This window comes from Oratosquilla oratoria, chromosome 41 (assembly GCF_046742065.1).
Source record: "Oratosquilla oratoria isolate Oo_2021 chromosome 41, ASM4674206v1, whole genome shotgun sequence".
Classification (NCBI taxonomy): domain Eukaryota; kingdom Metazoa; phylum Arthropoda; class Malacostraca; order Stomatopoda; family Squillidae; genus Oratosquilla; species Oratosquilla oratoria.
In genome coordinates, this window is record NC_134817.1 from 2,478,459 (window position 1) to 2,504,000 (window position 25,542).

Below are 25,542 nucleotides of genomic sequence, written 5' to 3' on the forward strand. Positions count from 1 at the left end.
ACCACACTCAACCTTCGGGAAATGGCCATATGACCAGGAGTGTGGTATGGGATTATCACTATAGCTTCGCTGTGCAGGTTTCTTTCAGCCGATAATTGTCGTTTAAGGTGTTAAGGAAATTATTTGACTGACCATATCCCTGGGAGCCATTTGGAACTCAATCTTCTTCCCACAATATATTGCCAAAGATAAAATCACACACTAACAGTTGTTTTTACTTTGTAAGATCTTCACTTGCTCTTAATAGGTCACATATTCGGATAATGTTCTCCACATATGACGAGGGGTGTAAATGGTATCTAGTACTAGATAAGAACGTAAGAATGAAGGAGACTACAAGAGACCATAAGGCCTACACCAAGGTCTAAATATACAGGTCAGACCGTTTACATTCTTCTGCGCAGCTTCTGACGTCATTTGGCTGAGTCCATTTTCTCTTTGTGATACACTGAAGAAAACTGTGAAACGCCAAGGAAGACAGGAACTATAATATTTTATATATTATATATCATATATATTCATATATATAGACAGGAACTATAATATTTTATATATATTTATATATATATTTTATATAATATTTGTCAGAATATAACTAATTCGTGGAGCGGTGTGAGCGAAGGCGACGTCATTTTCGAACGACGGACCAGCTTCAACTGACAGCTATAGGACCCGCTAACCCCACTTTGAACAGCCAGGTGACGTTCACGGGCCCGCTGCGCCAACTCCCTCGAAATTCGGTCGGAAGTGGTTAGACCTTATATTCTTAGATCTTGGCCTACACTAGGCAGCTCCGTAAGGAAGGCGCCCAAAATACCTCCGGCCAAAATCCCACACCCAAAATACCTCCACCCAGAATACCTCCAAAAATGCCCAAAATACATCCATGCATATTGTGCTGTTTGTACTGCTTAGAAGGTTATGATCTTAAATTGTCAAGTTTATTGGAATAATGATAATTTGTGGAATGAAGATTTAGATGAATTATAGCAATGGTCTGAAAGGTGGCTAATGAAATTTAACACAAGTAAATGCAAGGTAATGCACATAGGTAAAAATAACAGTAAGTACGATTACAAGTTATTTGGAAATTCGTTAACAAAAGTGAATAGTGAAAAGGATCTCGGCGTAATTATAATTAACGATCTCAAATCATCCATGCAAATGATAAGTGTTATGATAAGGACATTTGGGAATAATATTGTAAACAATATGTTGAGTATAGAATCCTATAGAAAGTATCATTAGAGGACTTTTTCATTCAGGATGATGGTAGTATGGTAGAACAAAGGAATAATCAATTCTATATAGAAATTGTTAATAAAAAGAATCAGACAAAACAATTGATCAAAGGAATAATTATTTCTATAGAAAATTTATTCAAAGAAATCAGACAAAACAATACAACGACTTCCGTTCACATGTTCACCCATAGGTAATTGTTTAATAAGTTGGATACAATGGTCCTTAATATCAGAAGTTAAATCAGATAATGTATTTTACCCTTTATCAGTACCTGGTCGCCATTTGCAATGGCATATAGTAATTGGAATATAGTAATTGGAGTCAGAGGTATCTTATTTTATTTTATTTATTTATTTTATTTTTGAAAATCGGCTTAATTACTATATGCCATTACAGATGGCGACCAGATACTGATATAGGGTAAAATACATTATATAGAGTAAAATACATTATTTGATTTGAACATGTAAACTGAAGTCGTTATATTGTTTTGTCTGATTCCTTTGATTACATTTTTCTATATAGAATTAATTATTCCTTTGATCATTTTTTTTGTCTGATTCCTTTGATTAACAATTTCTATATAGAATTGATTACTCCTTTGATCTACCATACTACCATAATCCTGAATGAAAAAGTCCTCTGATACTTTCTATAGGATTCCATACTCTACGTATTATTTACAATATCATTCCCGAATGTCCTTATCATAACACTTATCATTTGCATGGAGGTATTATGGGTGGTTTAGGAGGTATTTTGGGTGTGGGATTTTGGCTGGAGGTATTTTGGGCGGAGGTATTGTCATGGATCCGCTCCGTAACACAAGGCAGTTCCGCCCTTCCCCTCTCTAAATCATCTGAGCATTTCCGTTCTGGTGTCATTTGGATTTACTTAAGTTGAAATAAAAATCCGACACCACTCTCAAGACATCGGTTAAGCCAGTCTAATCGATGTCTTGAGAGTGGGGTCGGCTGCCGGTATTATATGGACAAGATTTGCCTGAGCACAGCACGTTCCGTGATCACACATTTCTCGAGCAGCTCACGCAATTAAAAACACGGCACGGGCTACGCTCAGCCATTCCGTCAGCAATTTTGCATGTTTATAACGGTCCTACTGTTTTAGTGATCACTCTTACTCATATGGCGGTCCACCGTTGCCGATAACGACGCTGTTCTACATCCGTTTGTGAAGATGATGAGCTAGCGAAGATGAATTGTAACGATTGTGTCGTTCATGCCATCGGGCTATTTTAAGTTGTCTTAGCGTTTCATTTCTGTCATTTAGATTTACTTAGTTGAAATAAAAACCCAGCCTTCGTCTGACCCTGATAGTTGGCCAATTACAATGTTAACACCAGTAATTAAGACACTGTTTATAAACGGAGCGCACGGGCATAGATTCATTAACGCCCATTTTTCAATTTAAATTATTGTTGGCAACTATATATTGTTATCAAGGATTTTATTTGAATTATCTGAATTATAATAGCCAAAATTAGAATAATTTTAAGATAAATTTCTGAGTATCTCGTTGATACAGCTTGTAGAGATGGGGCGGAAAGTGCAACTCCAAGGTGATTGAAATTCGTCTGAGCGTTTTAGTGCTGATGTCGTTTAGATTCGATTAAGTTCATTAGTTAAAATAAAAATCCAACCCAACTCTGACAATGATACTTGGCCAAATACACTATAAACACCGGTAATTAAGACACTGTTTCAACTGCCATTCAAATTGGTGTCGGCAACTCTGTTATCAATCGTTTGATTTTGTTGATCTGAATTAAATAATAATAATAATAATTTTAGACAAAAAAAAAATCAGATTTTTGTTGCTACTCTTTGTAGAAATGTGGTGAAACGTCAAGAGATATAGGGGATGAAACTGTAGGATTGTGGGATGGGTCTATCTATCGCCAAAGTTTATTACATATGCAATTTTGTTTGTAACTGTCCTAGCAAGAAATTCTAATGTCAGAGTGTAGGCAGGCAGACAGGCAGGTAAGCATGCATGCAGGCAGGTAAGCATGCATGCAGGCAGGTAAGCATGCAGGCAGGCAGGCAGAGCAGGTGATCGGGAGCACAGTTTGGGGTTTTGGTAGACGACTCTGTCTGGTGGCCTGTGGAAGAGATGGAGACAATGAAAAATCTCCAATCTAGCAAAGAAAGAAAGAAAAAATCCCAATCTGTCTTCACAAAAATATATTTTTAAGGAAAGTGAGGGAAACAAAGAATCAGGTTTAAAAATATAAAGATTGCAGAGTAGGAGACAGGATCTAACGAGCGTTGTTCCTCTCCTATATACCAAGTTCTGCAGATATATGAAATTGGGGGAAAGCTGTTAGGATAGTCAAGAATTTTTACAAGAATAATAGAGCCTGCGTTAGAATTAGAAATGAAGAGAGCGAATGGTTTGAGTTAAAGGTGGGGCTGCGTCATGGTTGTTCAATGTGTACATGGAAGGGGTGGTGCGGGAGGTAAAGACGAGAGCAATGGCTAGGGAATTGGAAATGGTTAAAGAAAATGGAGAAAAGTGGGAGGTAAACCAGTTGTTGTTTGTTGATGACACTGCGCTTGTGGCAGGATCAGAGGAGGGTTTAAGGGAGTTGGTGACAGAGTTTGGGGAGGTATGCGATAGGGAAAAGTTGAAGATAAATGTGAGTAAATGTAAGGTGATGAGGTGTACAAGGGAGGATGGCAGTGAGTTGAAAGTCTAAAAGGAGAGAGGCTGGAGGAAGTGAATAGTTTTAGGTATTTGGGTTCGCATGTGGCAGGGAAGGGAGGAGTGGAGGTAAATTGTAGATTGAGAGAAGTAAGTAAATGCGTTGGGGGATTAAAAACTGTTATGAGAAAGAGACATTTGGGAATGGAAGCAAAGAGGAGATTATAGGAAGGGGTGATTGTGCCGACGGCATTGTATGGGGCAGAAACTTGGAATTTAAGAGAGGCAAAGAGGAAATTTTTATATGTGTTTGAGATGAAATGTCTGAGAAGTATGGTAGGAGTTACTAGGCTTGGATAGTGTGAGAAACGAGAAAGTGAGGAAGAGATTGGGAGTGGAAAAGGAAATGGCAGATAGGGCTGATAAAAGATTATTGGAATGGTTTGGACACATGGGATGAATGAGTGAAGAAATATTAGTAAAAGAGGTGTGGAAGGCAGAGGTGGATGGAGCGAACTTAAAGGGACGACCGCGGATGAGATGGATGGATGGGATGAAGGGGGCGTTGAGCAAGAGAGGAATGTCTGTTGATCAAGAAAGGGGAAAAGGCAGGAGATAGGAATGAGTGAAGGGTGACTGTGTATAGATGATACTGTTATGCAAGGAAGGGAAGAGAGGGAGATGGGGTACTTATGTGTAAATAATATTTTGACGCAGCCCGAAGGGATTTCTCCCCGTCTTCTCTTTTTCTACACAAGGGGACGGAGGGGGGGGGTGTCATCGATTAAGTGAAGCGGCCTTGCTGTGGGTGCACTGGCTTGCTACATTGCTTCCGACCCATGAGGAGCTAAGATGAGAGCGAGGAAAGTGCAGTGGACGGGAGTGGAATGAGAGTAGGTTCGTGCCTTTGACTTGACTACCTCCCTTATAAGAAGGAAAAGCTCTTGGTATATATATATATATATATATATATATGTATATATATATATATATACATATACATATATATACATACATATACATCCACACACACACACACACACACACACACGCGCGCGCGCGCACTGAATGACCCCCAGTGTAGATATTATTATTTTTTCAACCACATTAACTTTTTCACTTTCATTCCATGGCATCACGCTCGAGACTGACAATGCGCTCGACGGAGACATATGCGGAAACTGATACGTAGTGAAGCCAAAAACTCGAACTCATCTCCGACGCACTCTGGAGTTAACGTGGTTGAAAAAAGAGATATATATATATATATATATATATATATATATATATATATATATATATATACATATACATATACATATACATATTGGTATATTATGTGAATTAGATATATACACCGGGTCCGTCAACTTTGAAAAATCGAACAGAAAGAGATAATATGGTTACAGTATTCTGGTCACTAAAAGGGAAAGGTTACATTGAGAAAAGAGATCTCTTGATTAAGGATAAACTTTAAGAGTTCAAAATGACAAATCAAGGAAGACTACATGTCAAAAGGATGTGAAGAAATACAATTTTCCATATAGATGCATAAATACTTGGCATAGCTTAGAAGAGTATATAGAACGAGCTTGAACGATACACGATTTCCAATTTAAACATGATAGTTGGAAATCAAGGGTAGGCCTTCTGTAGATTAAGATTGAACTGTATATGTGGTAAGTGCCAAACACGCAGTATTTTGGTAGGAGTTTATTGCGGAGATCTACACACAAGTAAGACAGGAAGTGATCTGTCACAAGCGAATGCTTGGGGGGCCTAGCTGGGCATAAGACGCGCCTGTGGCCTACTTTCTGTTACATTGTTGCTAAGCGGGAAAAAGATTGAGCAAAACAATACATACTAACATATCTAGGTATATACATAGAAATATACAGCAACAAGAGAACAATTATATATAATGATGAATATGCATGCAAAATGGTTAAGGGTAACATATATTTAGTTCCTTAATTCTACGACGTGTACAATTGGCATAGACGCATACGCGTTTAGCGTACGCCTAATGACGTATATATATTCGGTTATATAATTATGTATAGGGCACTTATATTGTAATGACTACATAGGCTTACTTATACAAAACATTTACAATAGATATATGTTGATATTAAGTACTCATGTATAATAATGAAGTATGACATATACAATAAAGGAGATACATATACAATAAATATATACAATAATTAAGTAAGAAAGGGCTTGGCTACATATATGAATGAGGATAGGAATGATCAAGTGGAGAATAGGAAACAGGACCGAACAAACGTTGAGCCTTTCCTGTATACTATGATCAGGTAAACACACACACACACACACACACACACACACACACACACACACAAACTAAACTTACTAACTCTGGAGCAAAGAAGAGAAAGAGGCGATTTGATAACCATCTACAAAATTATGAAAGGGATGGAAATCCTTGATAGGGATGATCTACTTAAATGGGACAGAAGAAACACAAGAGGAATCGAGAAGAAACTCAAAAAGGAGTTACAGAAGAGATTTGAAAAAGAACAGCTTTCCACACAGAGTAATAGATACATGGCATAAATTAAAAGAGAAAACAGTGAGTGCTAAAAATGTATATGATTTTAAGAAAGAACTGGATGCGGAAAGATACAACTGTGGGTCACTACGAGCATTGCTCTTCTCCCGCACACACACACGATGTGTTGAAAAATATAAGAATGGTATTTCACTATACGGATTGATGAGGGCATGATAGAAAAAATCATAGAAAATTTGATACGACCCAGACTGGAATACGCAGTGATGATAAGGTTGCCTTATTCAAACGAAGGTATCAGTAAAATCGAAAGGAACGAAAACATACAAAAGGCAGCAACCAAAATCATCTGCAGTGTAATGGTGGCTATGATACAATTATAAAAAAAATCTCTTTCATTTGAATATTATTAACTCTTCATTCACTTGATTTTAATTGTAACTAACAAAGAATCTCGAACCAGGGTCCAATAGACGTAGCATGAACACATAATTTTGGCTCAGAAAATATACATATTGATTAATAGCCTCTTCAGATTAAGGCGAGTGTGATACTCACGCGGTGTCCACTGACCGTAAAAAAACAAAAAAAAAAAAAAAAAAAAAAAAAAAAAAAAAAAAAAAAAAAAAAAAAAAAAAAAAAAAAAAAAAAAAACACGCGAATACCTACTTATTAGTATGGATGGGCAATTCTAGACCTCTATCCCTTCCCCTATCTCTAAATGTGCACCTAGTTTGCGGTGAGCAACGTAGGCCACGTTGTGGTATTCCTAATTCTGCCGTTAACATGTCATGAAATGTTTGTGTGGGGGCCTGGACGTTGGCTCTCCGACTAACCTGTCAGTTTGGTTTCATTTATTTCACATTGGTCTCAATTTTTTCTCTTCCACTATCAGTATTTGATATTGGTACTTTGGTACACACACACACGGTGGCGCGGTTGGTAGAGTCCCAGACTATCAGTATGGCGGTACAGGCGGTACCTGTTTCGAATCCTGCCCAGGGCTGAAATTATTTCAGTATCGCTGCGCTTCGAGTCGTTACTCCAACTCTCGTGGGTGGGGAGTTGGGTGTGTGTGTGCGTGTGAGGTCATAGCATTACCCATAGATCGGTCATACGAGCTCTGAGCTCTCTTCCGGGAGGGAAATAGCTGTCGATCACGAGTCCAACACACACACACACACACACACACACACACACACACACACACACACACACACACACACACACACACACACACACACACACATATATATATATATATATATATATATATATATATATACAGTATATATATATATATATATATATATATGTGTGTGTGTGTGTGTGTGTGTGTGTGTGTGTGTGTGTGTGTGTGTGTGTGTATGTATATTGTGCGGCAGCGGCGAGGAAATTCACCTAGCAGACGGAAAGGTCAGCCGCGCGACCGCAATATCTGCACCCAGCCCAGAGCGTGCCGGGTGCAACCTCCCCCCCCCCCCGCCTCCTGCTCCAGCTGGTATAGAAAGGACAAAAAACGGCCTCTCGAGGGGAGTCTACGATTTGCCGCCTGGCCTGACATCTTCCTCTTTGTCTATAAGTCCTGTCCTGCTGCCGGGCCAGACCTAAAATCCCCTGTCTATAAGTCCTGTGTTGCTGCCGGGTCAGACCCAAAGCCGACCGTGGATCCCCCGGAGTTTCCGACGAGGATCTGCGCGACGACGCGACGCCCCAGGGTGAGAGCCGTAGGTCGCCGCGCCACACCCACTGCACAGAAGACTCTCCGAAGGGTCCCCGGCTTACCGCCACTCTGGTGCCAGCAAACCCGACGCCTGCGGTAGCGACCCCGTGGGATCCCACGCTCACGACGCCCACTTAGGACTAGCTGCAGATACCTCCGCCCGTCTGGCCTTACTCGTCGGTAGCACGGGCGCTGGAATTCTATCAGGATTGTCTTCCTCCTAGCCAGTCGCACATAGAAACTTATGTAGTGACACTCCCATTGCAATGAATATGATTACTATTTGTCGTGTGTTTTGCTGTCTTTTTCTTCACATTCATCCCTTACACACACACACACACACACACACACACACACACACACACACACACACACACACACACACACACGCACACGCACACTCACCCACACACACATACACACACGCACACTCGCGCGCGCACACACACACACACACACACGCACACACACACACACACACACACACACACACACACACACACACACACACACACACACACATACACACACACACACACACACACACGCGCGCGCACACTCACGCACACACATACACATACACACAAACACACTCTCTCAGAATTGACATACGAACAAAGGTTGTCTAAACTGGAACTACCAACCCTGGAACAAAGAAGAGAAAGAGACGATCTATTGGCCATTTACAGAATCATGAAAGGCATGGAAGTCCTTGGCAGAGAAGAATTACTAAAGTGGGATAGAAGAAAAACAAGGAGACATGACAAGAAACTCAAAAAAAGGAAGAGATCTGAAAGAAAAATCCACACAGAGTGGTCAATGTCTGGAACAAATTGGACAAAACAAGTGTGGAAACACCAATCAAGAATCTAAAAACAAACTAGGTGTTGCGAGATACAAAGACGGGTCAGTACGAGTATAGCTCCCCTTCCCGTATAATACAACTAGATAAATACACACACACATAGACACACACACACACTATACAAGATTTTAAGAAAAAACTTGATGCTGAGAGATACAAAGACGGGTCACTACGAGCATAGCTCCCTTCCCGTATAATACAACTAGGTAAATACAACTAGATAAACACACACACACACACACACACACACACACACACACACACACACACACACACACACACACACACACACACACACACACACACACACACACACACACACACACACACACACACACACACACACACACACACACACACACACACACACACACACACACATAGCATTACCCATAGATCGGTCATACGAGCTCTGAGCTCTCTTCCAGGAGGGAAATAGCTGTTGATCATGAGTCCAACACGTGATCCAAAGACCAAGGTGAATTACACACACACACACAGACACACACACACACACACACACTTCAACGAACGGACGGCTTAGAAGACGTTCTGAAGAAAATTGAAGTTTTGTGGATCCCAACGCAAAGAGAAGTGCCTATTGTATTTACAGGGTGGGGGGGAAATTGCTCGTGGAGTAGTAGGAAAGTAGGGAAAGAGGAGAAGGGGAGGGATTACTGAGGGAAATGGAAGGAAATGAGGAAGGAGTAGACTTGGCCCAGGCAGACAGGCGAAAGGTAAACAAACGGCCCCCCGACGACGATGAAATGTCTAATAAAAATGTAAAGATTAGAAGTATAGATAAGAGCAATACAGTAGAAAGTGATGAGAATATTTTCCAGGGATTTAAAGAGGGTGGGGGGGACACAACCCCCCCCCCGACTGACAAGACTAGAAGAGAAGGTCGATAAGATGATCGAGGACTTGGAGCGTAGGTTCGGTCATGTTAACAACATTCTACAAAGAGTTGAAAAATTGGAAGAACTAGAGAAGGCGAACAAAAACTTAACTGATGAAATAGAAAACCTGAAAAGACAGTTAAAAGAAGTAAAGGTGGAGAATGAGGAATTGAAGAGGAATAGTAAAGAAAACAGAGAGGGATGGAAGTCGATAAAAGAAAACAGTAAAGTTGCATGTACTGATATAATTAAACAGCAAATGAGAGAACAAACTGAAGACTCAGTTATTAAAGTGATGAGACAGAAGGAGAATATAGTAAGAGACTTAGCTGACAAAAAGAAATGTATAATTATATTAGGAATGGAAGAGAAACATAACCCAGATAGAACCTCAAGAACCAATGAGGAAAATGAAAAAGTAAGCAGTTTACTAAAATTAGTTCAGGAAGATGAACCAGAAATTATGAAGGAAATTGAGGAAAAATTCAGGCTCGGAAAGTATAGTAAAGATAAGACCAGACCAATTAAGATTAAATTCAGGTCACAAACGACGGCAGAGAATATCTTATCCAAAACAGGGAAACTAGCAACAAGTGAACAATATAAAAAGGTATGGATAAAAAGGGAAATGAATAAAGAGCAAAGAGAGGAAGAAAAGCAGAAAAGACTTGAAGCTAAGAAAAAAAAACGAGAACAGAACGGAGTCAGAGAAAGAGAGATTCTATTGGAGAGTAGTGAATATGAAACTAAGGCAGTTCGACATACAAGAGAAAAACAAAAGGGAAACAGAGAACACAATGGAAGTGACAGAAAACTAAGAGTGTCTTACACAAATATAGATGGATTAATAACAGGATTGAATGAGCTGAATGATTATTTGAAAGAAAAAGAACAGGACATAATAGGAATTGTAGAAACAAAATTAAAAGGCCCACTACCACCCAACAGTGTAGGACATGATGCATATAATTATTGGATTAAAAACAGAGAAAAAGCAAGGGGGTGGAGTTATGTTCCTGACTAAGAAGGATATAAACGTGAAGGGTGTCATATATGGAAAGAATACAGTAGAGATGATTATGATAGAAGTGGAAGACAGAGATAAAAAGAGCAGAAAATTTGTGATAAATTATGTCCCTCCGAAAACAGCCTCATGGGAGGAGAGTGAACATAAAAGTATGTTAGAGGACACAAAGATAACATTAAATAAAATAATGGAAGATGGAGGAAGAATAGTTATAATGGGCGACTTTAATTGCAAAGAAATCTGCTGGGAAGAGATGACAGTAAAGGGTGGAGACGGCTCATGGGGAAACGCTCTACTTGAGATGATTACTGACCATACAATGACACAATGGATACAGGAGAACACCAGGTATAGAAATGAAGAAGAACCATCGAGACTAAACTTAATAATTACATCTGAACCTAGAATAGTGGACAAGATTGAATATAAAACACCAATAAGTAAAAGTGACCACATATTGATTGAACTGGAACTTAATGAAGAAAAATATATGAAAAGAAATGAGCAATATAGAAAAGGAAGAATGATGTATGAAAAAACAAACTTTGATAAAATAAGAGAATTCTTTCAACAAGAAAACTGGGAAGAAATATACAAAGAAGAAACAACAGTGGAAGAGAAATGGAATATTTTGACAAAAATTTACAAAAAAGGAGTGGAAAAGTATGTCCCAAGACAAAAACAAGAAAAAGAATATGTAAAATGCTGGTACAACAAAAGTTGTAGGGAGCTAAAAGACAAAAGAGACAAAGCCTGGACCAGATGGAAAAAAGACAGAAGACCTGAAAAATGGAAAATATATACCGGTTATAGAAATGAATATGTACAAACGTGCAGACAGGAAAAGAGAAAATATGAAAAAGATGTCATAGAAAAGTGTAAAGATCAACCAAAACTATTCTACAGATTTGTAAACAATAAACTGAAAAACAAACAAGACTTGGAGAAATTAAGAGGAAATGGAAATGGCGGAAATTATGAACAAACATTTTAAATCAGTGTTTACAAGGGAGAACATACAACCTGAAGAGATTGAATGGAAAGAGAAAGTCCCCCCTATGGAAGAAATACTGTAGAAGTAACAAAGAATGAAATATTGACACACTTGAGTAATCTTGATGTCAGAAAATCGCATGGACCAGATGATATAGCAAACTGGATTCTGAAAGAATGCAGGAATGAACTGGCAGACAAAATACATAGCATACTAAACAGCTCCGTGAAAGAAGGAAAAGTTCCAGAAGATTGGAAAAAAGCAAATATAGTACCTATATATAAAGGAGGAAATAAAGAAGAACCTACAAACTATAGACCAGTCTCTCTAACAAGTACAATAGCAAAAATTTGTGAAAGAATTATCAAAAGTAGATGGGTAAAATATTTAGAAAAAAAAAAAAAAAAAGTGTTAAATCCAAGGCAATTTGGATTCAGACAAGGACGATCATGCGTCACCAATTTAATATGTTTCTATTCAAGGCTAATAGATATAATACAAGAAAGAGATGGATGGGCGGACTGTGCATTTCTAGACCTAAAGAAAGCTTTTGACAAAGTACCACATAAGAAGTTGCTTAAGAAATTAGAAACTGAAGGAGGAATACAGGGAAAACTACTAAATTGGATGGAAGACTTTTTGCAAGAAAGAAAAATGAGAGTAGTGATAAGAAACCAGCACTCAAAATGGGATGAAGTAATAAGCGGTGTTCCGCAGGGAACAGTTCTGGCCCCAATAATGTTTGCTATATATATTAATGATATGGATGAAGGAATAGAAAGCTATATGAGCTTCTTTGCAGATGATGCAAAACTACTGAAAAGAGTGGAAACTGAAGAAGATTGTGAATCACTACAGAGAGATCTAAATATAGTACAGGAATGGAGTAGGAAGTGGGAGATGGAGTTCAATACAAAAAAGTGTAGTATAATGGAATTTGGAAAAAGCAAAAACAGAATAACAGGAGCATATAAATTGGGAGAAGAAGGAATAAAAAAGTAGAAAATGAGAAGGACCTGGGAGTCATTGTTATGAATAATATGTCACCTGAGAAACATATAAATAAGATTTTTGGAGAAACTTATAATTTGATAAGAACAATCAAAGTGGCATTTACATACCTGGATGAAGAAATGGTGAAGAAAATCCTAATCACCCTGATAAGACCAAGATTGGAATATGCAGCAACGATATGGTCACCAAGTACAAAAAAATGTATAAAAAAAACTTGAAAGAATACAAAGAGCAATTACAAAACTGGCACCAACGCTCTCAAAACTATCATATGAAGAGAGACTAGAAAAGCTTGAACTACAGACACTAGAGCAAAGAAGAGAGAGAGGAGATTTGATAGCTATTTACAGAATCATGAAAGGCATAGAAATTACTGATAGAGAGAATCTGATTAAATGGGATAACAGAAATACAAGAGGACACGGAAAGAAAATAAAAAAGACAGCTATAGAAGAGACTTGAAAAAGAACAACTTTCCTCACAGAGTAATAAACAGTTGGAACAAGTTAGATGAGAAAGTGGTGTGTGCAAAAACAATACATGAATTTAAAAATAGTTTAGATAAAATGAGATATGAAGACGGGACCCCACGAGCATAGCTCCCCTTCCCGTAAAATACAACTAGGTAAATACAACTAGGTAAATACACACACACACACACACACACACACACACACACACACACACACACACACACACACACACACACACACACACACTCACGTCGGTCGAAGTGACAGACTTTGGACTCCTGAAAAATCTACAATTTTCGTGGATCTCAACGACGAGGGAGTACCTGTGTTGTATTAATAGGGAAGGGGAGAGCTCGTGGTGTAGTGGGAAGGTGAAGAAAAATGAGAAGGGGAGGGATTACTGAGGAAAATGGAAGGAAATGAGGAAGGGGACGAAAGGGCCCAGGAAGTCAGACGGCATGTCAATAAGAAAGGGGCAGACGACAGTGGTGAAGTCGAAGAGATTAGTAAAAATGTAAAAATTAGAAAAATAGATAAGAGCAGCGCAGCGCAATGGAAGAAGATAATTATTTCCATGGATTTAATGAGGGAGGAAATGACAACCTCCCCCGACTAGTAAATCTAGAGGAGAAACTTAAAAAAAAAAAAAAAAATGAACGAAACATGGGAGGTTAGGTTTAACCAATTAACGCTAGTTACCCAAAGAGTTGATAAACTGGAAGAACTAAAGAAGGGGAATCAAAATCTAACTAAAAAAAAATAGAAGAATTAAAAAGACAGTTAAGAGAAGTAAAGGATGAGAATGAGTGATTAAAGAGGAATAATAAAGAGAATAAAGAGTCCATAGCAAAAGAGGTAAGAGGTTGGAAAAAAGTACAAGGGAACAATAAAATTTAATTTAGAGGTGTAGTGGAACAGCAGATGAAAGAACAAACTAAGGATGCAGTTATTAAAGTGATGAGGGAGAAGGAGAATATAGTAAGAGACTTAGCGGATAAAAAGAAATGTATAATTATATTAGGGATGGAAGAGAGGTTTAATCCAAATAGGACTACAAGAATAAAGGAGGAAAAGGAAAAAGTAAATAAGATATTAGAAGTGGTTCAAGAAGATGAACCAGAAACAGGGAAACAAATAGAAGAAATATATAGACTAGGGGAATGCAATACAGATAAAACCAGACCAATTAAGGTTAAATTCAGGTCATAAATGACAGCAAAAAATATCTTAGCAAAAACATGGAAACTAGCAGACAGTGATCAATATAAACAGGTATGGATAAAAATAGAAATGAATAAAGAGGAAAGAGAGGATGAGAAAACAAAAAGACTAGAAGCTAAGGAAAAAAAACGAGAAAAGAACAGTCAGAAAAAGAGAAATTCTATTGGAGAGTAGTGAATACGAAAGTGAGGAAATGGTTCATAGCAGAGAAAAACAGAAGGGAAACAGAAAACACAATGGAAATAGCAGAAAATTAAAAGTGTCTTACACAAATATAGATGGCTTAATAACAGGCTTGAACGAACTGAATGATTACCTGAAGGAAAAAGAACCGGACATAATGGGAATTGTAGAGACAAAATTGAAAGGTCCACTACCACCCAACAGTGTAGGACATGGTGCATATGATTATTGGATTAGAAACAGAGAGGTAAAACAAGGGGGTGGCAAACTGGATTTTGAGAGAATGCAGGAATGAACTAACAAACAAAATACATAGTCTAATAAGCAGTTCATTGAATGAAGGAAAAGTTCCAGAAGATTGGAAAAGAGCAAATATAGTACCAATATCTAAAGGGGGGAACAAGGAAGACCCTACTAACTATAGACCGGTCTCTCTTACAAGTACGATAGCTAAAATCTGTGAAAGAATCATCAAAACTAGATGGGTAAGGCATCTGGAAAAAACAATGTACTAAATCCAAGGCAATTTGGATTTAGACAAGGACGATCATGCGTCACAAACTTAATGTGTTTCTATTCAAGGCTAATAGATGTAATACAAGAAAGAGATGGATGGGCTGATTGTGCATTTCTAGACCTGAAAAAAGCTTTTGATAAGATGCAAAATTGTTGAAAAAAGTGAACGCTGTAGAAGATAGTGAGTCGCTACAGAGTGATCTCAATAAAGTATGGGAATGGAGTAGGAAGTGGGAGATGGAATTCAATATTAAGAAGTGTAGTATAATGGAATTTGGAAAAAGCAAAAAAGAAAAGTGTGATCATATAAATTGGGAGAAGAAGAAATAAAAAAGTAGAACATGAGAAGGACCTGGGAGTCATTATTATGAATAATATGTCCCCTGAGAAACATGTAAACAAGATTTTTGGAGAAACTTATAATTTAATAAGAACAATCAAAGTGGCATTTACATACCTGGACAAAGAAATGGTGAAGAAAATACTAGTCACTTTGATAAGACCAAGATTGGAGTATGCAGCGACGACGTGGTCACTATGAAGTACAAAAAAATGTATAACAAAACTTGAAAGAATACAAAGAGGAATTACGAAATTGGCACCAACACTCTCAGAACTATCATATGAAGAGAGACTAGCAAAACTTGAGCTACAGACATTAGAGCAAAGAAGAGGTGAGAGGAGACTTGATAACTATTTATAGAATCATGAAAGGCATAGAAACTATTGATAGAGAGGATATAATAAAATGGGATAGTAGAGATACAAGAAGACATGGAAAGAAAATCAAGACAGTTAGAGAAGAGACCTAAAAAAAAAAAAAAAAAAAAAGAACAGCGTTCCCCATAGGGTAATATACGTTTGGAACAAGTTAGATGAGAAGGTAGTGTGTGAAAAAAAAAACGAATCTAAAAACATATTAGATAAAACGAGATATGAAGATGGGACACACGAGCATAGCTCCCCTTCCCGTAAAATACAACTACTAAGTATTTCAGCGGCTTTGACCAATCGTTTTTCGCTCATATTTCCGAAATAACCATTCACATCAGTATAATATATTAGCACAGCCTAATTCACACCCGGCCATAATTTTTGACGTTAGAGTGTATTTACAAGTGTATTTAATTACGGCGTTTACTCTTGATATTAAGTGTGTCGTAGCCGACACCCGTGAAGTAAATCGAACAGGTGAAGTCGTGACGTCATCACAAACTACCTCGTGTATCCCAACTTCACTTGTTCGATTTACTTCACGGGTGTCGGCTACGACACACACAATATCAAGAGTAAACACCGTAATTAAATACACTTGTGAATACACTATATAACGTCAAAAATTATGGCCGGGTGTGAATTAGGCTGTGCTAATATACCATGCTGATGTGAATGATTATTTCGGAAATATGAGCGAAAAACGATGGGTCAAAGCCGCTGAAATACTTAGTAGGTGAATACACACACACACACACGCATACACACACACACACACATATATATATATATATATATATATATATATATATATGTGTGTGTGTGTGTATTCACTTGGTCTTTGGATCACGTGTTGGACTCGTGATCGACAGCTATTTCCCTCCCGGAAGAGAGCTCAGAGCTCGTAGGTCCGATCTATGGGTAATGCTATGACCTTTCACACACACACACACCCAACTCCCCGCCCACGAGAGTCAGAGTAACGACCCGGAGCGCAGCAGTACCGAAATAATTTCGGCCCTGGGCAGGATTCGAACCAGGAGCTGCGGGCCACTTTCGTGGCAGCTCAGCGTTCTACCAACTGCGCCACCGTGTGTGTGTGTGTGTGTGTGTGTGTGTGCGTGTGTGTGCGCGCGCGCGTGTGTGTGTGTGTGTGAAAAAGGTGGAAAAGGAGAGTCACGGGTCTCGGTCCGAGTTTATTCCTGACCGGCTTCGTTTGTAGCTTCTTCAGAACTACAAGCGAAACCGGTCAGGAATAAACCCGGAACGAGACCCGTGACTCTCTTTTTCCACCTTTTTCAACTTGTCACAGTCTCAACATATATATATATATATATATATATATATATATATATATATATATATATATATATATATATATATATATATATGTGTGTGTGTGTGTGTGTGTGTGTGTGTGTGTGTGTGTGTGTGTGTGTGTGTTTACCTGATTGTAGTATACAGGAAAGGAGTAACGCTCGATGGATCTCGTCCCGTCTCCTATTCTCTGATTTTCTAACGTACCTAAACTCAAATTCATGTAAAATTCCGTGTGAGTATGTTAATTGCTGGAATGTTTCGAAATATGATAGATTATACGAGTCATTATTCGTTTCAACTTACTGTTTCGAAGCGATTCGAAGATCGTGTAGTCTAGTCATTGTATCAACAACAATACAAAAACAAACCGTACCGTAGCAGAAAGAAGGTAGATGTCAGTGATGTACGAGAAGATCTTGATCACAGGAACATATGTTTAAAAAAATCCAGTTGTTGTTGATCGCATAGGCAACTTTGTCAAGGGACAAGGTGTGTGAAGTAGGGAAGGATGTTTGTCAAGACCATAATTATTGTTGTAATGCTAGTAATGTGTATCCTAACGTCATCGACAAAAACTTGAGTGGTTAAGTTGGACATATAACATATTACAACCAATCAGTGTGCTCACAATATATCCATGATTTTAGTATATATTACCAACATCTTGTTAGGAATGAGTGTTGTCTAAGAGAACTGTCTATTGTTTGAATTTTAGAATCACAGGTGATGTTTTGAAGTGCCAATTCAAAGTTAATACACCTCAATTGGCACAATCAACATGCTTGTGATGGTGGCGCAGTAGGCAGTTGTTCAACGTTGTGGGCAGACTTTGTAAGCTTTCTTTGGTTCAGCCAGTGGCTTGCCAGTGTTCCTAAGGTATACTTTTGTTCTGGTGGAATTGTAAATGCTGGGAATAAAGTGGTTTTATTCCAGTATCATGGAAACATATATCACTTGACACTTTTCTTGTTTGCAATTTATATTTATTTTTCTATGGAATGGTTACTTTAGATAAGGTTAGAAGCTATTGGAAAAAATTCATGTTGACCATCTGTGCTTGAGTGACTGTAATTTTACCAGTAAAGTGTAGATATATTTGGAATCATGAAGATTAGGGTAATTCTTTTTACCAGTGGTCTTTAATTCTTAGCAGTATTGAATATTTATATTTTACCTAATTTTGCTTTACTCCATCGCATTGGTAATTTGGTAAAATTCCAGAATCACACATGTATTATGAAACTTTGTTCAATAGTTCAGTATTTTTTTAGAAGTGCACACCTACATGATATAGTAATAGAAGATTAGATCATAATATTGTAAATTATAATACATCAATGTAATGTATGTTTTTCTTAGCAAAAATTAACAACAGAAAAAGTTGCCAAGAGTGATACACAAGTGAATAGAGCTGTGGTGACTCCTTGTGACGTCATCTTTGTTTTGATAGATTTAGAGGTTGAAGAAGACAATGATGACCCCGATTATCTCTAGAATTACTGGTACTGGATTACCAAATGTAGGCTACCTTACCTTATGTTACCTTATGGAGATCTTGGCGTCTTTGTCTCAGCTACAGGAACTGGTGCTGCTGCTTCCTCCTTGGCTGTGTTGCCTCCAGTGAAGTGGTATATGATGTGCCAGCTTGTTGTAGTGGGGCCAGGTATTACTATAGGATGGTGTGGGAGGTGTATTCACCCTGGTCTTTTGGATCACATGCTGGACTCAAATTCGATAGATATTTCCCTCTCGGAAGAGAACTCAGAGCTCATATGACCAATCTATGGGTAATGCTGTGACCTTAGACGCACACACACCCCTAACTCCCTGCCCATGAGAGTTGGAGTAACGACTCGAAGAGCAGTGATACTGAAATCATTTCAGCTCTGGGCAGGATTCGAACCCGGACTGCCGGAATGACAGTCGAGGACTCTACCAATTGCGTCACTGAGTCGTGTGTCTTCTATTTCTTGTTGGAAGGCATCCAGCTGTATTTTAAATACTTCTGCTGTATAGGTTAGGTGGGTTAGTTTAGAACAGACAAATTTATCCTACTACAATCTCTTCAACCCCCACATCTATCAAAACAAATATGGCATCTCAAGGAGCAGCTACCACTGTATTTATAAGTACAGTATATCAGTTTTAGCAACTTCTTCTGTTATTGATTTCTGCCAAGAAAAATGTATATTACATTGATGTATTATGATTTTCAAAAGTAATATTTAATTTTCTAATGTTAGATCGCGTAGGTGTACACTTCTGAAAATTTACCAATAGCTCCTAACCAAATATATCCCAACCTCTATATATATATATATATATATATATATATATATATATATATATATATTTCTGGGGCACAGGTTTTCTCTAAGACAATTCTGGTTGAAATCAACTGCACTAGTTGCTTTAACAATCTTCAAGACTGTATTCTTTAATCTGGAGAATACTTTCCTATTAGCAACTGAGAGGGACTGGAAGTAGTCATTCATGACTCTCAAAAGAATATACACAGTGTATGCCAACTGATATATTTTTGCATAGTAATAGTATTGAACAACTATTGACTCCACCGAAACTATAGTTTTTCGCCTCGTCGTGAGGCGTCTTCAGGGTGAGGACTGCTTTGTAGGATGCTCTGCTATACTGAAGGTCTTCCAACGAATAATGACCGCTAGTTGGATGGGCGGGCTTATAAGGCTCAGCCTGCCTAGCTCAGACGGAATACTGGCCTCTCATTGGCTGAGAGGTGCAGTATGGGATTTTGTCCGGGAGCCAAGGGAGTGGGATTTTGTCTGGGAGCCAAGGGGGTGGGATTTTGTCTGGAAGCCAAGGGGGTGGGATTTTGTCTGGAAGCCAAGGGGGTGGGATTTTGTCTAGGAGCCAAGAGGGTGGGATTTTGTCTAGGGTTCAAGAGGGTGGGATTTTGTCTGGGAGTCAAGAGGGTGGGATTTTGTCTGGGAGCTAAGAGGGTGGGATTTTGTCCGGGAGCCAAGAGGGTGGTATTTTGTCTAGAAGCTCTGGCCTGATTTGCTGCTGCTCTGGTTACTGGTCCTAGGCGCTGATTAACTAGCTGGACATGTTTCATTTGTTCGCGGGGCTGCTGCTGTCTAAAGGCTTGTTGTTCCTGGAGGGGGTTATTCTTTACAGGGCGCGCGGAAGGGAGAATAAAATCGGCAGCTTGCTGTATGTTGATGGTAGGGCGCTGGCAAGTAATGGATACTGCTTCTGCAATCTGCAGCTTCCTGAAGGCAGACTCCTTGTGAAGAATGTCCGTTTGGTCTAGCAGCTTCTGTAGAGGAGGCTTCATGTTGTGTGTTTCAGTGAAATGCTGGAAAATTGATCCCTGGTTTCTATGGGATTGTAGGCGACGCCGCAGTGTAGAGGAGGTCCTGCCAATGTATGTGCTGGAGCCGTCGCAGCGGCCCTCCTGACATGAAAATTTGTATACAACATTGGTGGTAGCCTCACTCGGGGCCCTGGGCGCCGTGCTATTCCTCATAATCAGGGAACTAATGAGGTTAGGTTTGCAGAGTATTCTCAAGTCTATGATGGCATTTCTGTTGGTTGGGGTGACTCCTCTCTTGATGATATTCCTAAGGGCATCACACTCCTCGCGGTACCGGTCATGAAAAGAATTATGGTGGTAAACGGTGATTTTCTCCTTGGGAGGGGTGGGCAACTGGGTCGAGTCTGCAAACTGGTCCAGTTTTTTCTGTATGACTTTCTCGATGAGATGGTCTGCATAGCTGTTATTATATATATTTTTTTTTTTCCTACTCCTTGTAAGAGAGCAGTACATATCAAATTTAATTTACCTAATTAAGAGATAGTGGGAAAATAAGAAGAGGTCTTCTTGCTTGGTTCCTCACCTCTTAGACTATTCAGCCAATTCTTTGGTCAATTTTATGTGTGTATTATACTGGGCTTTGAACTTGGCCATTGAGGGTGCTATACCAATGCTCTCAGGGAGTGCAATCCATATGTCTATTATTCTGACTCTGAAACCAGTTGCCTTTCAGAGTTGTTCTCCAATGATTGGGCTTACACATGTTTAGAGAGTAGCCCCTGGTTATTTGTATTCAGCTAAAGACTTTGAGAATGGGATGTTGTCAAAGCTGTGTATTAATTTGTAACTTGGATTAGATCAATCCCCCCCCCCCCCCCCCGTGCACATTTTCTGTAATGCATGAAACAAAACTGTAGCCACAAGCATGCTGTTGCTGTTTGTTCAATACTTCACAGATCACATTCTAATGTGCTCAGAGCACTTTCATTCAGCAAGTCCACAAGCAAGAAATCACATCGTTACTACTTCCTATAATTATCTCTAATTTCTTCTTGGCTTCAAAATGATTAGTCTGTTTTTCACTCTGTCTTTTCGTTTGAATTGTACTGTGTTATAACACATGAAAATTATATTTAGAATGTCCAATTCTCTCAAATGGAGTATAGTTTAATGCTCAGGAAGTAAAATGAGTAAAGAAAATTCTCAGAAATTTAGTGATGAATAGGCATTCTTCTCCCATAATCTTTATGATGATTATGTGAATACAGTACACTGTAATACAGCATTTATTCAGCTATTTAACAGTGTATAATGCAATGCTCAAGTTGTCATTGTGGCACAAAATTATATTAAATAAAACTTAAAAAATTGCTGCACTCTGCAGAGTACCCAGGATATGAGCCACATACATACATATACCAAGGCTTTTTCCCCCTTACAAGGGAGGTAGCCAAAAAACAAAGGCATAGAAACCACTCCCACCCATTCCACCCCCTACAGACTCCACTCCCCTCTACCCTCTTTCCTCCCTCTTATCTTGGCACCTCCTGGATGATGGGTCATCTCTGCATCTTGTCCACTGCCCTGGGGCAGAAGCAGTGTCACATTTTGTATGGTTATGTTGAAGGTGTGTACAGTGCCTATGCCTTTGATTGGTGTACTGTTCATTGTCTCAAAATGTTATTCTGTCTCATCAGTGAAAGCTTCCCAGTATATTCTTTTGTAATTGGTGTGTGTTTGTGACAAACTGGGGTGTATTGTGTTTTGGTGGTGGTGGTGATTGTAAGGTGATCGAATCTGAGGGCTCCAACCACTTTCCAAGAGGTTGTTAGGGTTAAACAAGAGGAACAGAAGGTGATGTCAGGAGAGGAGTGGGTGTAGAGGGCTTGATGGGGGATATGTGTGTGATTATGGGTGTTGTTCATGATGATCTCTGAGTCAAGTTGTCTGGAAATCAAGCTGTCTGTCCATGTTGGTGGTGGTGTCATACCAGGCAGACGACTTAGGGTTGAAATCACCACCCAGGATAAGGTTGGGGATGGTGGTGAGTTGTTTGAGGTTAGACCTAAAGTTGTTTGTAACTGTTGGGAATGATTTGGGGTGGGGGGGTGTACATGTTAACTACTATAACCATGGATTTGTTACCTGTTCAGATTTAGATTGATTGGGTTTCAGTGGTGCTGTCTTTAGGAGGGAGTTGGTGGTGATACTTGTGTCCACAAAACAGATCGTGCAAATCCAGGGTGGGTCATTGGGCCGATGGGGTTGCAGTGGTGCTGGAAGCCGTCATGCTGGAGCCATACCTCACTACAGACAGGGGAGACGGGACTGCTCGAACAGACAGTATAGGGAACAACAACAACAACAACAGACAGGGACTACTCCGACCAAGTGCACAAGTTGGTTTTTCCAGGGGACATTGTATGAGGTCGGCCGCATTAGGTTGTGGTGACGCTATGAGGACAACTGCCTAATAGGAGGGTAGCGTGCTGGAGGAGTGCCTCAGGGTTTTTACTGGTCCTTAAAAACCTAAAAAGTCATGAATTTTTGTATTATAAAAATCCATTCCTGAAAAGTCCTTAAATTCTTTAAAAATTGTCAAAAAGTCATGAAAAAATAATTAATTTGATATATTTTCCACCAAAATAAAATAATTTCATGCATTTTTATTTAATCAATTGGAAAAAAAAAATCATCTGTGATGTGACTGACAGTGGACATGATGTTGTTCTTCAGGTTCACTGCCCTTAAATGACATTTTCTGGTTATTTTTGCAAGTGCTTGGCTATATAAAATGTCCAGGAACTTTTGTACCTGGGTCCTGAAAAAGTGCAAGAATGGGTCATGAAAAGTCCTTAAAAAAATGACAAAGAGTGGAAACCCATTGCCTGTATAGTTTTGCTTTAGAAGAGAAAAGGGGGTGAATGTGAGTATTAGGAAGATTAGTTTGTTGAGTGTGGTTGGGGCATATAGGAGGGTTTTAACCCCTTCCATACAGTGACGTCTACATAGGCGTCATGAGGAGCAAGTGGGTACGCGAGGCTGCCATATCGGCGTCTTGATTATATTTATTGTAGTTGTACCTGCGTGACCCCCATACTCTGTAATCTGGCTTCATCATATTTTCTATGGTTATCAAAATTCATGGGTGAAAGAGAGAACGATCAATACAGCGGTGACTTTATTTTTTATAGTGCGAGTATTATGACGCAATATTGTACGTCTGGTAGCTAATGCTACCCGCGAGATTTTGGCCCGGCATGAAGTGGTTAATTGAGAGGATTAGGAGAGGAATGAGGAGTAATTGATGAATAACATTGTGGGTTTAGGAAAGGTTGGGGTTGCATGGGTCCAATTTTTGTGGTAAGACAGATATGTGAGAAAGACTTAGGAAAAGGTAAAGATGTTTTTTGGGCCTTTTTGGATTTGGGAAAAGGTTATGACAGAGTAAATAGGATGGCACTGTGGGAGGCTTTGTAGATATATGGGATTGGCTATAATTGATGTGTCCTTAGGTTTGTCAAATTAAGATATTTGTTGTGTAATTAATGTATGTGTACTTTTATTTATTCAATATTGATTTCCTTTAGTTATAGAATGCTCCAGCGTCCACATGCCCGGGAGACTGATGAGGACCTGATTAAACAGGAGGCTGAGCTTTTATCTCAAGGCTCTTTTACACCATCAGTCAAGTTGGTCAAGAAGAACCAAAAAGGGGAAAAGTGCACACAGAGTGCCACTCCTGGGAGTGCACCAGGTGAGTTGAAGAAACAAAAGAACGCTATTGTTGAAGGAGGGGTATTTATTCGTGGAATATGAGTTAGTCCCCAATAATTTGCCACCTTTTGACCTCAGGTTTGGAATAATGAATCTGTTGAAATTTGTTCATCATTTTGGGATATTAGTGATTCAATTATGTTTTTCCCCAAATAAAAGATATATATCCCAGCATGTAATGTACTTTGGCATACACCACACAGAGCTTCAATGACTGGAAGTCCCTTGGCCCTCCCATATGTCTCTCTGGAAAGAAATATTGACTGTTGTCAGTATTGTGGAGCCCATTCCTACTTCAGTCATGGGAGGTCTGGGTTTGATGCCTGGGAAGTGCTAGACATTTCTTCAAGAAAAGCATCATGGTGCTTTTCCTGACAATTTTTGGCAGTTCTGTTTTACATGTGTCATATATTCATGGCAACCCAGTGTCACATTTCAGTGCTAGTACATGATCATTGTGGTGAAATGGATTATGCCCCCATAACTCGGTTCCCAATAATCAAGAAATCAAAGACCAAAAAAAGAAAAAAATAATCAAGAATAATAACCAGATGCATTAAAGCCACCTGAATAGAACATCTGCTCACACAAACCAAAACCCTTCCCATAGAACAACACATGAAAATGCTAGGCATTCAGTTTTATGCAAACCCACCAATCTTTCCCACATCATTAACCACTTCGGTACGATGATGCCTACGTAGGCATCACGAGGTGCAAGTGGGTACACGAGGATGCTAGCATCAGAGTCTTGATTACAGACGCTCCTCTACTTATGTTCATTCGTTTTACGTTTTTTCGATTTTATGTTTGAACTGACTGTAAAAAAAAATTGTAAAATTTTTTTTGAGTGAATTTTTGAGTTTAGCGCGCTCTCTGTAGTACGAGACGTTCAAACGATACTTACGCATGACACTGCGTCCCTTGTTTACATGGCACAAACGACAGACTGAACGCGCCTTGCCTCCTCCTCCTCCTCCTCCTCCTCCACCATCTCACTTTATGTTGCTTGAATTTAATTTGAAATTAATGTTATCATTTTACAATGTTATGTTTATAATTAATGATTTAGGGGTGTT

At 39.1% G+C, this 25,542-nt stretch overlaps 1 protein-coding gene across 5 annotated transcripts in view; it reads left to right on the forward strand.

The window, feature by feature from the left end:
- Positions 1-17,497: 17,497 nt before the first annotated feature.
- LOC143020898 (RNA polymerase II-associated protein 1) overlaps positions 17,498-25,542 on the forward strand; it is a 38,526-nt gene continuing 30,481 nt past the window's right edge. Inside the window, exons 1-3 of one of the 5 annotated variants that reach the window (XM_076177786.1) lie at positions 17,687-17,883; positions 18,110-18,270; positions 24,277-24,443. In XM_076177786.1, coding sequence (XP_076033901.1) covers positions 24,284-24,443 — 160 coding nt within the window. In that variant the 5' untranslated portion in view covers positions 17,687-17,883; positions 18,110-18,270; positions 24,277-24,283. The other 4 variants (XM_076177787.1, XM_076177789.1, XM_076177788.1 and 1 more) reach the window with 4 other exon arrangements.